This window comes from Malania oleifera, chromosome 5, assembly GCF_029873635.1.
Source record: "Malania oleifera isolate guangnan ecotype guangnan chromosome 5, ASM2987363v1, whole genome shotgun sequence".
Taxonomy (NCBI): domain Eukaryota; kingdom Viridiplantae; phylum Streptophyta; class Magnoliopsida; order Santalales; family Ximeniaceae; genus Malania; species Malania oleifera.
The window spans coordinates 29155009-29171395 of record NC_080421.1 but is presented as its reverse complement, the minus strand read 5'-3'; the positions used below and the strand labels follow the sequence as shown (position 1 = coordinate 29171395).

At 35.1% G+C, this 16387-nt stretch overlaps 2 protein-coding genes across 3 annotated transcripts; one reads left to right on the top strand and one right to left on the bottom strand.

The window, feature by feature from the left end:
* The first annotated feature begins 2539 nt into the window (after positions 1-2539).
* Positions 2540-11324, top strand: LOC131155904 (cold-responsive protein kinase 1-like). Its single transcript, XM_058109351.1, has 8 exons — positions 2540-3246; positions 6149-6543; positions 6668-6790; positions 7042-7169; positions 7603-7825; positions 8631-8853; positions 10042-10192; positions 10355-11324. The coding sequence occupies exons 1-8, from the start codon at positions 2852-2854 to the stop codon at positions 10664-10666; spliced, it is 1950 nt and encodes a 649-aa protein (XP_057965334.1). The 5' UTR covers positions 2540-2851; the 3' UTR covers positions 10667-11324.
* Positions 11213-15513, bottom strand: LOC131155082 (acyl-CoA-binding protein). 2 transcript variants are annotated; one of them, XM_058108000.1, is made up of 4 exons: positions 15211-15513; positions 12256-12373; positions 11691-11753; positions 11213-11560 (listed from the first exon to the last, which is right to left on the bottom strand). In XM_058108000.1, the coding sequence occupies exons 1-4, from the start codon at positions 15220-15222 to the stop codon at positions 11484-11486; spliced, it is 270 nt and encodes an 89-aa protein (XP_057963983.1). In that variant the 5' UTR covers positions 15223-15513; the 3' UTR covers positions 11213-11483. The 2 variants fall into 2 exon arrangements, with proteins under 2 accessions (XP_057963983.1, XP_057963984.1); XM_058108001.1 differs by lacking the exon at positions 15211-15513 and having other exon boundaries at positions 12256-12385.
* Between the last annotated feature and the right edge of the window lie 874 nt (positions 15514-16387).

The following is a 16387-nucleotide window of genomic DNA, read 5'->3' as shown; positions in this document are numbered from 1 at the left end:
AATATAGGCTTAGTTCATTTAAATAAGCATTCATTTATATATTTTTGATCCGGTAAGCCTAAAGCATTCATTGCCGAGCCGAAATCATTGAAAATATTATAAACACTTGGCTAAGGATTTGAAAATTTGAAAAAGGCATAAGTTGAATATATACATAACTCAGAGGGAGCATCATTTTCACAATTATTTAAATTAAATGCTCTCATCATCTCATAACGTTCATGTCCAAATGCCTAGATGAATAATAATACTACACTGAACTCAATAATATCCATTATTCTCTACTATTTATATTCTGAATTTAATGGATACATGTATTACTGTCGTGAATTGTTGAATGCTACATGATTGTATACTAGTTTAGAATGCCTCCTGCATGGCGGATGCAGTTGATGTGTATTGCATGTTGGTAGTGCATATAGGTTCTTGTGTGCCTTGAATTTCTTATAAATGATCTATTTGAACCTATCACGTATAGGTTTTATGGGAAAATGTCTAATTTACAGATGACATGTTGTTGAATTTTCATTAAAATTTTTTCAAAAAAAAAAACCATGAACACCGATAATTATGATAAAATGAATGTTAAAGTAATAATGATTGGGTTGACATCTCCATCAGTCCTTAATTAAAATATTGCACAGATAAAGTCAAATTCTAAGTTAGATTCGTCTAACAAGTGAATAGGTAAATGTAAATATTATCCATGTAACCACAATCACCCTCCCTCCATCTATGCTTCAAATTTCTAGTTTTGAAAATCCGTAGGAATGCTAAGATGTTACACAAATTAGGGATTCATCTGGACATATGGGCTGCAATGTCACTGTAGAAAAGAAAAAAAAAAAAAGTGAAAAAAATGGTTCATGCACGAGATCACTGATGAAAGTGCCTAGGCCATATTTTATTTTCCATGATTTTCTCAGCTACCAAACAAATGACCAATTTCATGTCCATTTGACTAACATATTTTACTTAATTCTAATATTTTCTCATTAAGACTTGAAAAGATACAGACTTGCTCATGCCACTTCATGACCTTTTTCTCTATGAATCTTCTCATTTCCCTTCTCTGCAAACCCTACAATCACTGTTTAGAGTTTTATTTCAAGTAGAGCAATAATGCTTGTTTACGAAACAGTAAAGCATGCTAATGGACACGTGTCCCCGACTGGATTTATTCGCTGCATCCCCTTCCCCACGCAATGCTAATACCTCATTGAGTCATTGTGCAAATCTCCTATAAACTAATCTAATGTTGTGTTCCAAAGCATGCATTTTAGATCTTAAATTTAGATTTAAGCACACCGTCAACTGTTTCATCAAATTGTCAATGATTTTGGCTATTACTAAATCAGCTGAGGATCCTCTTATTTGAATATTTATTAAAGATCCGATATCAATTGCAAAATCTACTAAGTATATGCTAACATAGCTGATTTTATGTGATTCATAATATCTATTTGATTAACAATTGTATGATGTAACTCCTTTTCAATTCTTCTCATTGTATGGCCTAGTGCTCACGTTGTCATTCATTGAAATAAGAAAAATTATTTTTTTTCAGAACAAATCCTCTGTTCTTTGACTTTTTCTTTAGTCCCCTTTAGCGAGGGTAGCCAGTGACGCACGGTGGAAGCAAAGGAGGAAGAAGACCGGGGGAACGCGCCAAAATGGTGTTGTTTCCCTTTTTTTAAAAAAAAAAAAAAAAAATTCTTCATGCACCAAAACAACATTGTTTGGTTAAGTGACGCGCCAACTTTTTTTTTATATTTTTTTCAAAAAAAAATTCCTTTTTTATTGTTTTTGAAAAAAAAAATTGTTTTTTTTTTTTTAAATAATGATTTTGTATTTATTATGCTGGAAATTAGTCTTAATTTTGTCCATATAAGGCGTGATCCAGTTTCATACCTAAGAAACTTTCTCTTCATTTCTCCTCTTTAAAACAACTATATCTTTTATTTTTTTTCTTAGGATTTACATTTTGATGGTAACTAAATGGCATCATACAAAATCATGTCAGTTGAGTAATCCTGAAAATGGTACACACAATGACCATATATAGCAAGATATTTTCTTCGTAAGCACGAAATTGAATTTAAGAACATGATCCTTCCACACCTGGGCTTCTAATAAGGATTCACATTTTATTTATCCCATCTATTATATTTCCAACAAATGTTTTTTCTATGGAGTCAAAAATGATTTGTAGGATTTCAATTGAAATCTGCTCAAAAATATCACACATATTTTTGTTTTTGCAACCCTATAAAAATTTGATGGATCAATCACATGAAAAATATGATGTATATTTGCTTGGCCACCACAATTTTTCTAATTTAATGTGAGATTTGCTCCATCTTACAACTTTCTATGCATTGATTTACGATTAAATTTCAAAAAATGTTCATCCATAAAATGAATCAACAGGCATTCCAAAAGTTTGTTTTTATTATAAAATATCAATTAAATTAATAAATAAATGTTGCGGACTTGAAAAATCAAAACTACTCTGGCGGTGGGCTGCTTGACAGTCGGTATAAGCCCGGCTTCAAACTTTAAAGCTTTTCAAATCTCTTCCGCAGGAAGGTCTCGAATCATGGGATCTCAAGCAGCCATATTATATATATCGAATTCCTAGTCCGCAATTGATGTCAAAAATTTGTCGGCATTCATGTTTTTCTTCCCTCTTCCTTCTAATCACCATTAGAGCACAGCCCAAGCTCGCATCCCTCTGCAACCAAACTTCATCTTCTTCTCGTCTCACCCACATCCTATTCCAAAAATCTCTCCATTTTCTACACACCCCAATGTCGGATTCAGTCCCATCCCATCAACATTGACGGCGGCGATGAGGCCGACGGCGGAGTTTTGGTTCGCTGCCGCCGTCGCGGCCATGGCGGTGCTGGCGAGTTCCGCGCGCTCCGACCCGCAGGCCAATCTTCTGAACGCGGGGTGCAACCAGTACAACGCCACGAACCTCCCGAACTTCTTCGCCAACCTGAACGGCACATTCTCGGACCTCAGGAGCAAGCTGGCGGCAGACGGCGGCGACAGGCGGTTAGCGACGGCGGAGCGGTGGGGGAACTCGGACCCCGTGTACGCGATGGTGCAGTGCCAGAAGTACCTCTCCGCCGTGGACTGCCTCGCGTGCTTCGCGGCGGCGGAGGCCCGAATCCGCAACTGCTCGCCCGCGAACGGCGCTCGCGTCATCTGCGATGGTGCTTCCTCAGGTACCGCTCGCTGGTCAATCATTATTTAAATAATTAGTTCATAAATTACTGCAAGCGTTAAAGAAAAAACAAAAAATAAGTAAAAGATTGTCGGTGTTGATGGTGTTGAATCGCCACCGGTTAGATTCAGAAGGGTTGGTTGTCACCCTAGTTGGCGAGTGCGGCAGAAGAAGAGAAGAAGAGAAGCTGCATGTGGAAGTGGAACCAAAATATCCTTATAACTATTTACAATTATTCTTAAATGCCCTTACACTATTTGTTATCCATAGGTTGTGTTTGGATGTACGAATTTTAACTTTTAAATTTGAACTTGCTCTCAAATTTAGCATAATTTTATATTTATTTTATTTAAGTTTAAGATTTGGGCTCTCAAATATGGTGCTATATTTTTTTTCCTTTTTTTTTTTTCAAATAAAATGAGATTAGGGAACTTTAATATCCTCTCCTCTTTCAGCCTCATTTATTTTCTTTTAATAATATGAAGAAATAATATTTGGAGTTATAGAAGTGTCCTTATAATTCTTCAAATTTTAGTAATAAAAATTAGAAAGATAACACATGCAACCACTCTCAATTGTTTTCATTTTTTGATAACCCGGAAGCTCGAGCCACCATTGCACCATTTTGGACACTATGGTGCGGCACCAAATCCAGGGAAGTGAAAGTCATCCACTCATTGATGCACTACTGATAATTCGTCGGCATAATGCCTCAAGGGGAAATCGAAGATGTGACATTGGGATCACCTAAGTCACAAGTCGCCCTTACCACTTGAGTTGCTCTAACTAGGCTTTCTAGTTATTTTCATTACTCTCGAGTTTCCTCTATTATGAGCCATTTCAATTTTCAGCATTATTTATGTTTGAGTTGGTTATTTTATAGTTATTTTAAAGAGCTTAGTTGTGTAAATTTTCAATTTGATTTTTTTTGGGTTAATTTTTGAAGAAAAAGTTTAAACATTTCTAGTTGTTGATTGAATCAAACCATTGATTTATTTTTCGATAAAACTAAAATAATCATAATATCATAACACTTATATTCAAAATACCACTTTTTTGCATAATTAAAATTTGAAAACTAATTTTGGAAAAAAAAAAAAAATTATGTTTTATGTGTTAAAAGCTATTTTTAAATTTGGAAGAGTAATTTCCATTTTTTAAAAGTAAATTTTAATTTATGTAGCCTGACCAATTGATGACCTCAACTTGATTCATATTTTAATGACCTAAAAACCTAAAAACTAATTAAAAAAATCTCCCTCAATTTTATTTTTTTCCTTATTGAGTATGAACAAGCTTTTATTTTTTCTTTTAATTTTTAGTTTTTCGTAATTTGCATACTCAAGGGCACATGGTGACGTCAATAATATAGAGAAATGGTCATAATGATAGGCAATTGATGAAATTTAATGAATTGGTCGCTATTTTATTTAGTTGGTAGTAACTTACTATTACGATTATTTTTAAAAGGAACAACCCGATTATATTATTAAGAAACTCGAACAAAGAATAAAATAAATAATATCACATGTATTGCATGAATTCGTAACTTATAATTAATTAGATAAAATGCACATTTCTTCTATTAAGAGTAAAAGAAGGTCTCTATGATATATGCACCGCAAAGTTAGATTTTCTTTTTCATATTTTAGAATTAGGTCTCTCTCTCTTGGGACTTCTTAGATCTACCAATCATAGGTTTATGCACATGAGAGGCAATGACATTTAATTATAAGTGCTTAAAGAGAGAAACATACTTTCTTTGATACGAAACATGAAAAATGTATTCTTTCGTATTTTTCAAGCAGGATCTCATCTTAAAGTTGAGTTTAACTTGACTCGTGTACCTTTTTGCCGTTAATATATAGAATTCCCTTATGTCTAATGGATCAAATCTCCTGCACATATTTCGGTCCCCCTGAGAATATTTGATTTTTCTTAATTTTAAATTATATTAGAATAAATTCTCCTTTTTTGTTTTTTTTTTTTTTATAGAAAGAAAATATAATAAAAAATGAATTTTTTTTTTTCCTATTATTCTTTCCTTTCCTTTTCCATCAAAATTCTTAATCCTTGAATTGGGTCGCCACTTGCATAATTATTTCACTCATGCCATTCTTATTTTAGGTACCATAGCTTTAACGCAGTCATTTGTTGCACAAACTTATTTTAGGTACCACAGCTTTAATGGCAGTCATTTGTTGCACAAATTTAAAATCAAGACAACTTACAGATTTTATTTTTTTCACCATCTTAACTTTTGTGTGTGATTTAACATATTTTCTCCCATACTAATAAGAGCTATAAGTTGATCTTCTATATATTTTTTAACAGTAAGTAGGTATTATAGAATTTGACTGGTTGTGAATCTAATAAAGGGTACATATTTGTGACCTGGATATTCCTAACGTGTTTGGACATCTAACCTTTTTGTGCAAATACCCATTAATTTACTTGGCATTTAGATGCAGTAGCTTTTGCATGAATGTGGGATTAGTTCATCACTAGAATAAGCTTTAATTTTTTGTTTAATAATTTAACTTTTTATATAAATTAGTAATCTAACATGACATCAAAGCAATGGTTGTCAAGAGGTCCTGTGTCATAATCCTGTGTCCATATTTATTATTTGGCTATTAAAAATTATCGCATTTCTTGTAATGGGTGTTATTTAGGGTTTATTTATTTCTTTAGGTGCAGTGCGGCTGTATGTGTGGGGAGTGTTATGGCTTGATATATATATATATATATATATATATATTTGGCTCTCAATCTAACATTTAATCTTTTAGATAAAGGGGGTAATCTAACAATTTCGAACTTTGAATTGAAGTTTGGGAGGCAGAAAATCTGGTTAATTACTACTAACTTTCAGTTTGTCAATTCAATTTCTTACTGGTTGATTCTGTCGTTGAGGTACGAGAGCAGTAGCTTCTATACTCTTCCTGGCAATGAAGCAATATGTGGGAACCGAACTGCATCACAGACAAGTGCTTTTGAAGTTGCAGTGAATGCACTATTAATGGATCTTGAAGTTGCAACTCCTTCCATTAGTGGTTTCTTTGCAGCTTCTAAGAAAAGAGTGGTAGGTGATGGTGGTGATGCAGTAGCGTATGGGGTAGCACAGTGTGCTGAAACGGTGAGTAAGAGCGGTTGCCAGGACTGCTTGAAAGTGGCATACAGCAACATACAGATTTGTCCTCCTAATGCAGATGGTAGGGCTGTTGATGCTGGGTGTTTTCTGAGGTATTCACAAACATCCTTCTTCGTCGACAACCAAACGACCAATCTCACACCCTTCTTTGGAAGTGGTCGTAACATCTCTTCCTCATTCTTGAGCACTTGACCAACAAACATACAAGCACTTATCCACGAATATTATTATAATGTGCAATGCTACTAGAATTGTTCATCGGGCATGTTGAATTTCTGCAGGGGGTTCAAGCAAGGAGAAAGCCATTATTGGAGTAGTGGTAGGAGGTGTAGGCCTCATTTTAATTATCCTCACTTTGTTTGTGTGGTATCGGCTGTCAAGAAAGCCAAAGTCAGCTATTAAAGGTAAAGCAAAATTTTCCTAAGTTTTCTGTCTCTATTTTCTTCTAAACTAAATGAAAATGCAATGTCAAATTTTTAGGTAGCTGCTCCACATATTTCCATACTGATTAATTTCCAAAATGGACAATTTCTTCATCATCATCATCTTCTTCTTCTTATTTGGTTAACCCCTTTAGACTACGTTCATATTTTCTCGTTTTCCTTTCTAGTTTTTTGCAAACATTAACAAATTGCAGCTGCTCTTTTTCTCCAAGGTGATATATTAGGTGCAACTGAGTTGCGAGGCCCAGTGAATTACAGTTATAAGGATTTGAAATCTGCAACGAAAAACTTCAGTGAAGAAAACAAACTAGGAGAAGGAGGTTTTGGTGGTGTATTCAAGGTGACATTCGCCTCTTGTTCTTCTTCTCCACACTATTATTATTTTATTATTTTTGGGGTTGGAGAAGGGGGTGATTGCTTGGGTGTTTCATCAAAATTATGAAAGCACATCTACCACTATGCTCTTTTTCTGTTGTTGATAATGATAGTGCTTGGGTGTTTCATCAAAATTATGAAAGCACATCTACCACTATGCTCTTTTTCTGTTGTTGATAATGATAGCCAAATTGTGGCTGTGGAGTCCACAAGAATGATAAGCCTCATCAGATGGATTTCCTTTGCATTGGTTCCCACAGCCTTACTTCGTCTGCATTGCAAAATTCACTATGCATCACGTTTGCCATTCAGCATTTCTAATCCATTTTCTGTCTAGTACTTTGTTGGATAGTTTAATGGGCGAGCGATCACTCTGTACCATTTCATTTCTTTAACAGGGCATTCTTAAAAATGGGAAAATAGTTGCAGTGAAAAAACTCACTATAAGCCAATCCAGCAAGACAAAGGCAGATCACGAGAAAGAAGTCAAGCTTATAAGTAATGTTCATCATCGTAAACTCATCCGTCTTCTTGGGTATTGTAGCAAAGGGCCGGAATTGCTGCTTGTCTATGAATACATGGCAAATAGTAGCCTTGATAAATTTTTATTCGGTAGGTCAAGCTCATTTTTTCCAATCATAAGCATGCAAATAGATGACAAATTGGCAAAACTTCAGATTTTGAATATAGCGTCACATTTTGCTGTGTCCAAGTTATATGAGAAACATTGATTGGGAGATCCAAGGTAAATGTTGAGTTATTCAAGCATAGTTGCTTCATAATCTTTCATTTACAGGGAACAAGTTTTACTAGCAATATTAATTATTCCTTTTGCTTTGTTTTTGGGATCAAATCTTCAGCTTAACAATACCATATGTACTCGTCACTATAGGGATTTGATCATATAATATGATATAATCACAGTTGTAGTTGTTTTAGGTAGTTTCTTCCATTTTAATATTGCTGGCAATGGAACTATGAGCTCATCAGAAGAAATTTCAGAGATAGCCTTCTATTGTTGTAGCAATTGTCATTTGAGTTTTGACTTTTAAACTGTCCAGACGCTATTGAAAAAACTTGACTTGTTAAGTAAGCTTTAATTTAACCTTATTAAGTTTGGCATATATGAATCCATGGTGTTTTCTTTGGCCATCTCTCCTATTTCAAGTGTCATATTTTCTGTCAATTTTCTGTCAAGTCAATCAAACAAGATCATAACCTTTTCTGACCACCTCAACCTATATTGTTATTATTATTGTGATTATTATGATTATTGTTAGCCTTTTTTTGTTCCTTTCTTGAATCAGTGAATGAAAGCAAACTGGGATTGATTTTATTTTTTTTTTTTGGTATGGAAAAATTTTAAGAATTCATTGCCACACTCTTATGTTCTGCCTAAAATTCTTGTGCATTTAACAGGTGAAAGACGGGGGTCTCAACTGGGAACAGCGTTTTGATATAATTGTTGGCATGGCAAGGGGTCTGGCCTATCTGCATGAGGAATTCCATGTCCGCATAATACACAGAGACATAAAGTCAAGAAACATTCTTCTGGATGATGATTTCCAAGCCAAGATTGCAGATTTTGGGTTGGCAAGGCTGATGCCTGAGGATCAAAGTCATCTAAGTACCAAATTTGCTGGCACACTGTAAGTCATAATAAACATGATGCACTGAAAACCTTTCATGGTTGATAAATTTGCATTTCATGCATTAATAATGGCTGTCAGCTGTCTCCTTAGTTGTGTTTGAGAATTCTGATTTTGGGTCTTAGATCGAGATTTGCTTGGGACTTGGATAAGAAATTGTATAAAAACTTTAAAATGAGTTTGTACAAAAGTCATACAAACCTAAATTTAAGGCTTGAAATTTAAATTGTCAAAAGCAACATTGGTATTTTTTTCCCTTGACCCCACGAGAAAATAGAAATCATGTTTCCATGTGCAAGTTGTTTGGCTAAGACAAACTTTAGTAAAGTTAGTTTTGAGCTTGGAAAATATTAGGAAAAGGAGACGAATATATGTCCACCCTTTTATGTTTGGTTATTAAGTGAGAAAGAACAAAATCTTAATTTTACACGTCTTTAACATTTGTTTTTCCTTAATTTTTGATCATATTATAGCAATTTTTCATTTTTAATGGTATTTGATATAAAGAGAATAGTGGAATCTGAATTTTCTTCTTGTTTTCGTTTCTTTTTCCTTACTCAAACAACATCCTTAATTCAAATAGATCCTAAGTAATGGTCTGTCTAGTTACTGTTTTGGATCCTTGTTTCCTGCTTTTGAAAGCAATCTTTCCCTCTCTTTCGATGCACCACTTATGTTTTCGTTTGTTGCTGTTCAAACTCTTTTGAAGTCATATAAATTTCATCGTACACCCTCTCCGAACAAGGGGAAGAAGAATGGAAAAATCACTTGGCATCACGTATTATAAGTGAATCATTTTGACCTAATGAATTGCACAGTATCTGCAGAAGAATGATAGCCCAATACTTCTTCATCCAGTATTATTCTTCATCTTTAAAATAAATTGTAAGAATTTGTTTATTTGGGATGGGTAATACAGTCTATTTAGATCCCGAAAGCAAATTGAATCAAATCAGTTGTCTTCTATATTATTAGACATACAAGTTCTGAGTACAGTTGCGCTTAAGATGCTCAAAAGTCACACAGAAATAATATATACATCAAAAATCTAGAATGCCATACTCTAGTAATTCATAAACTATTTATGGTTCACTTGAATGCTGTAAAAATATATTATGAACTTATTGCCATCCTTGAATAACAATAACCACCTTTGTGATAACTAATTTTCATGTATTAGCCTATTAGGGGTTACACTGCGCCTGAGTATGCAATTCATGGACAGTTATCCGAGAAGGTTGATACCTATGGTTATGGTGTTGTCATCCTCGAAACCATTAGTGGCAGAAAAAGCAACGAGTCAAAGCTTGATCCTGAATCTGAATACCTTCTTGAAAGGGTAATTGCTTGCAACTCATCTCCCTCTACATTGTTGGAGAAATCAACTCTGCATTTGCATTTTTAATGCATTACAGATTCACTTGGAATTTATCTACTAGAATTATGATCCTTTAATTTATTAATCCTTTTTTTTTTTTTTTTGCATGATGGATAATAATAGGCATGGAAACTCTATGAGAAGGACATGCACATAGGGCTGGTTGATAAGAGCTTAGACCCAAATGAGTACAAAGCAGAAGATGTCAAGAGAGTCATAGAGATTGCTCTGATGTGCACTCAGTCATCAGTAGCTTTGAGGCCAACAATGTCAGAAGTAGTAGTCCTTCTATTAAGCAAGGGTTCTTTAGGTCGAACACCCCAAACTCGACCTATCTTTGTTGATTCATATCAAAGAATTCGAGGAGACACATCCACATGTACTGGGTCTTCATCCAATGCCACTGCATCATTCACTCAGTTCTCTGGTCGGTAACTCGTGGATTTGTCAAATTATGAATTTGGTTCAGGCCCCTCATCCTGAGTTCTTCTCAATAGGTAATCAGATCAGTGGATTGTTGGTTCTTGCTACAACACTGCATGGAGATCCTGCAAGTAAGGTTGGTGATGGTAATGTAATGAATGTTATGCTGTATGAGCCATGCCAGCACAGTTGAAGATATCACTCAAGGAGAATATGGTCCCAATCTCGCACATGGTGGCATTCAACCCTAACAAATCACTCCACATCTTATTTTCTTTGTTTTTGTTTTCCTTTCCCATCCTTGATCCCAATCCACCTCCAATATTGAGTTGTGGGCAGTGGGAACCATCTCTACAACTTGTCAGATTGGAGCTGTGATGTATCGCTCTTTTCTGGCAAGTAGGGTTATCTTTGTAAGCCATCCCCTTTGGAAGAAACCCTATTAACAAAGTGATACAGACTTACCGATCACCTTAGGTTGTTGTCTGGCAATAGCCCTACTTAGTAAACCCCGAGGCATTCTAATATTCTCCAAACATTTTCTTTTGAAGGGATGTATTTTAGCATAATGATTTCGTTGCACTTTTATATGATTGTATTCAGGGAAAGTATTTGCTACACAATAAGAGAAAGTACTTGCTACTGCTAATTCAAGCAAACAAAACATAAATATTTTTAGAAATGTGCAACAGATAAACTAAATACATTTATTTTTTTCTTATCAGTAGAAATACATTTATTTTTCTTATCAGTTGTCTGTAACTGTTTCGAAGACAAACCCGAGCAGAGCAATAGAGGTTGTCATAGAGCAATAGAGGTTGCCATCCCATCAAGCAGATGCAGCTTCTTCCTTCAACTGCTTGACCTTGGTGATATAATCACTCATAGCCTCCTCCTTGGATTTTCCTGCCAGAGTCAGGAGACTTTAGCTTGTAGTCCGTAAAATTCAAGAAAACAGATTTTTTATAGAAAGACCAAAAAACTGCTCTGCTTAAAAGCAAATACATGTTTTAGAATTGGGTTTTCAATTTCATACCTTCAACTGCCTTCCATGCATCCCATTTTGCTCTGTCCTTCATATTAAAAATACCAGGACGAGCTGCATTTCAGAACCAAACAGCAAGAGATATCAAATCATTTGCAAATACGCAAAAGGTAAAAACAGAATTTAAGTCCATCTATATTGCTTTTTAGTTGAGAGCACATATTTAAAAAGCAGTACTCTTTAGAATTTTTTGAGGATCCACAGCTTTGGTGATTGGTTTGGTTCCTCATGTGACGGTATGCTTACATGTTACATGGTTGAGAATGATTGAGAGGTTGCCTACTAAGGTCACATGGAGCTTCATTTTGTTTCATATTATGCAGCCTCTGCATCTATGCAATTCAATTCTAGCTACTTGAATTCAATAGCATTGATGAAAGGGCTCTACATGTATAAAACTGGAGAGGCTCTGATACAAATGGACCCCTTTTCAGCAATGTAAATGTATTCCACACAGCAAGAAAAATGTAAGATGGACCGCACTAAGTGATTCAACTAATGGTAAAGGCCATCACTGTCGTTCCTAAAATATCATTTAGTTGATCCAGACACTGACCAGTGTTCACTGGTCCAACAGTGGCTTGTTTATACAGCCCATAGAGAATAAGTTTGTTCTCATTTGTGGTATTCTCAGGCAGTGTCTTAGCTAGCTCAGCATGCTCCTCAAATTCCTCCTGCAAAACCATAACACCATCCAAGTACAGTATCAATATAATAGTAGAATTTCTAAAAGCAGAGGAAAAACAACAGATGCTCAGCTAAATATGAAGTCTGCTGAAAATGAGTTTTTCAATTCAAATTTATTGCCATTAAAATGTGTTGCATATATGGCTGACAAAGTTGTCATTCAACAGTTAGGACCTCACACCATTAACAGCTCCAGATCAAGAAACTAATTCTCAATAATGAGTGTTAAGACTATTCAAGATATTTCTTACGTAGTTTCATATGCTAACAACATCCCCAAAGTGGATCCATAGTGGCAGAGTGACATTTTACAAATAATGTTAACAGAGTTCATGGTATTTGTGAGACAGCTGGGTCTTGAACAGTCCTCTAGTTCCTAAAAGCATCAATCTTCTTGTAGTATAAGAAGAAAAGCTGCACTCAATTAATTATGCAAAAACTTCATTAGGAAAGGTTTTTCATTTTTTTTAAAAATACATGTAACTAGAACTCTGAAAAATAATGAACTCAACACTGCATTAAATCTTCTATCCAACCCGGACTTTGTTTACAAACTCCTATGAAATACTTTCAGAATTAAATATCTGAGGATGCACACTTCCTCGTATAACCATCATATCCTGGTCCAATCCCATTGCTCCAAATGTGGGCATAATGGGCCTTGAATTTCTAAGATATGTTAAAATACCATAAATCATTCAGCATCTTGAAACCTACAATGAAACACCTATAGAAAGATCATCTGTATTTTATTTTAGCAATTAGTGTATAGTATCATGAATCCAGCAGGCTAAAATATTGTTCAACATTTGCTACCAAAAATATAGTCAAAAGAGATGACAGAGTTACATCAAAACAAAATCTACTGAAAATAAACTTAATCCATACAAATGGACCAATCCAAACAATGGACCAACCAAAATGATATAAACCCCACTAACCATATTTTGCCTCTATCATCTATAACTGTTTTTCCAGTAGAACCATTCAGGTGCAGATTCTTTTGCCCTCAGTAGTAAGAAAGAATTAAGCACCAAACTAATAACCAAGTGAAGCTAGGAGCTTGGTCAAAGCTCCCTAAATCATCCCACTCTTTTGGTCCTCTGTTATTTCAATCACTTATTTATGAATTAGAGATGGTTTTTTTTATTATAGTGAACCTAGGGGCAAGGTCAAAGCTCTCCAAAGCGACCAGCCTGTTGCAGACTTTGTGGCCCAAAATACAACTCAAAACAAGTTCTCTGATGAATGAAAAAGACATTATACTAATTGAACAACCTATCTTATTCATTTTTAATGCTCGACCAGTTGGCAGTTGCACACTAACTACCCAAGGCCACTAGCTGCCTATTCTATACTAGGGATTTAATTAGTTCGATTTTGCCCAATGGACAAAACTAGACATTTAATCGAACTGATCGGTTTCTAGATCTGAGAACCGACCCGAACCAATAATTATTATTTTTTTTTCAAAACACCAACCGTCAGTCAGCTGGTTCAGTGTTATTCCAAATCACACCACCACCCTCAAAATTTCTCTCTAAAATATTAACAAATTAATAAACAATATAAAAGCAAATAGTGATGATAATAATAAATAAAAATGAATATCGAATTCAACAAAAAATTTAAAAAAATAAATAAAATTTATATATTTAAATATATATTTGCTTTTCATTTAAAACCAAAACAAAAAACCAGTTTTTGATAGATTTAAAAAGTAAAACCAAAGACCATCGCTAAAAAACTGAACAGAAATGTAAGAGGGTTGAGTTTCAATCCAGTTTTACTGCACAAGCAAGTTAAATAAGTGAAAGATAAGTTGAATGCGCTAGCAATACTACCTAGTACCTAGCACAGGTTCCAAATAAGGTTAATCAAGATCAATCCGCAGGAAATCTTTAATGGAGTCTCCAAAAAGTCATTTAAGCAATCTGACGCCAATTAAATCCTTTAAATTATATCGTCTTGGGAATTCTGCCCATATAAACAGAACCCAGGAATTACCATTTTCCATTGAATGAAACAGGGCTTAAAGTCCATCGCTGAAAAACTGAACAGAAATGTAAGAGGGCTGGGTTTCAATCCAGTTTTACTGCACAAGCAAGTTAAACAAATGAAATATAAGTTGAATGCGCTAGCAATAGCTGCAATACTACCTAGCACAGGTTCCAAATAAGGTTAACCTGGATCAATCCGCAGGAAATCATTATTTCGGAGTCTCCAAAAAGTCATTTAAGCAATCTAACGCCAATTAAATCCTTTAAACTATATGGCCTTGGGAATTCCGCCCAGATAAACAGAACCCAGAAATAACCATTTTCCAACGAATGAAACAGGGCTTATAGTCGTAAACTATGATTCACAAATCAAAACTATGAATCACATATCAAAATTCAATAGACAAGATAAAAATAAACCAAACAGATAGGATTATTATTATTTCTTTGAACAAAGCTATCTAAAAACACTCGCAATACTCAATAACACTCATTTAGTATTTCGAACTATAAGAAATGCAAGAGATCAAAAGAAAAGAAGGTTTCAACTTTCAACGCATTCCTAGCTCATTCATGCTGCCTAGATCTGACGCAATCCTGTAGAACATGCTCAAGCGTCTCGAAAGTTCTTTTCTTCCTTTCTCAGGGCCCAAGGACCAGTTCAAACTTTTTTGGCAAAAAAAAGCAAGAAAAACACTTCTCAAAAACACAGTAAAATACAAACAGATCAAGCAGAAACAGAAATCGAGAAAAAGCAATGAAACCAAAGCATGGAACAGATTGAAAATTGAAAACTAGAAAAAACGGGGAAATCGTGATCATACCTTCAAACCCATTTGAGCTTTGCTTCGTTCGCGATCTGATCTGTTTAGAAATTTGCAGGGGCGACTGTATAGATTCTAACGCCGAGCGTGGAGTGGGGTGGGGTTGGAGTGGCGTGGGAGTGGTGTGGTTATATAGAAGAGACGAGGGCGTTGCGTTTGGAGGCGTTGAGGACAGGTGGCGTGTGATTTGTACCCTGCGGTGCTCATTAGACTATTTCCGGGAAAAAATCAGGAGTGGGTGAGAGACACTGCATGGATGAGTGATCCTCAATTTTACCCAACGAGGTCCCATCATTTGGTGATATTGAGCGGTGTTTATTAGCACTGCCTCTTAACAACTCTCCGCGACACTTAACAACTTCACCTGGTCACAAGTTAAGCTTATTCAAGGCATTACACTTACATGTAATTGCTTGTCTTGTGTGCTTTAAATGGGTTTATAACATGTAAATATTAGTGTATGGTTATTTTCTATTAGTACTGTCTTTGTATGCCAAATAAAGCAGTATGATTTCTCGATCACTTTAATGTTTCATACTATTAGGATGATAATTACATATAAACCTCTTTTGAGGAGGATGAGTGTTTATCAGTCATTGTAAAATTCACTAGCTTTTGTCAACGTATTTAGCCTACTTACCTCTCTTGCTAAGCACACAATGTCAACGGAAATGTTGTTAATGAATTACGTTTACTTTAATGTTTACTGCTTGCTTGCCATGGCTTTAATGAATTGATTACAATTTCTACTGTTATTTGAATGAAAGCTAATAAAAGTGTTTCGTGAATGAATGTAGGTAAATGATAGGCTGGCTACTTAAACAAGAGTGTTTTTGTAATGACTCGAAGAATAATGATATTTAAATAATAGAGAGGAAGTGAAATGGAAACAGAAACAGAATGAGGCATCAGACTTTGTTGAAGAACAGCGTTCGTCGACGATGTTGCACTTTGAGATGCAATGACTAAGAAAATTTTTCAGGTCCTCGTCGACGAACAACGGGATTCGTCGACGAGGGTATAAGAGGGTCTCATCGACAAAGACAAGTTTCATCAACGAGAAGATACCGAGAGAGGATTTTGGGGAAATCTGAAATTTGTCAACAAAGGTACAGGTTCATCGACGAACTTTCTACAAGACTCGTCGACGAGGTGACATGTTTCGTCGACGAATCCA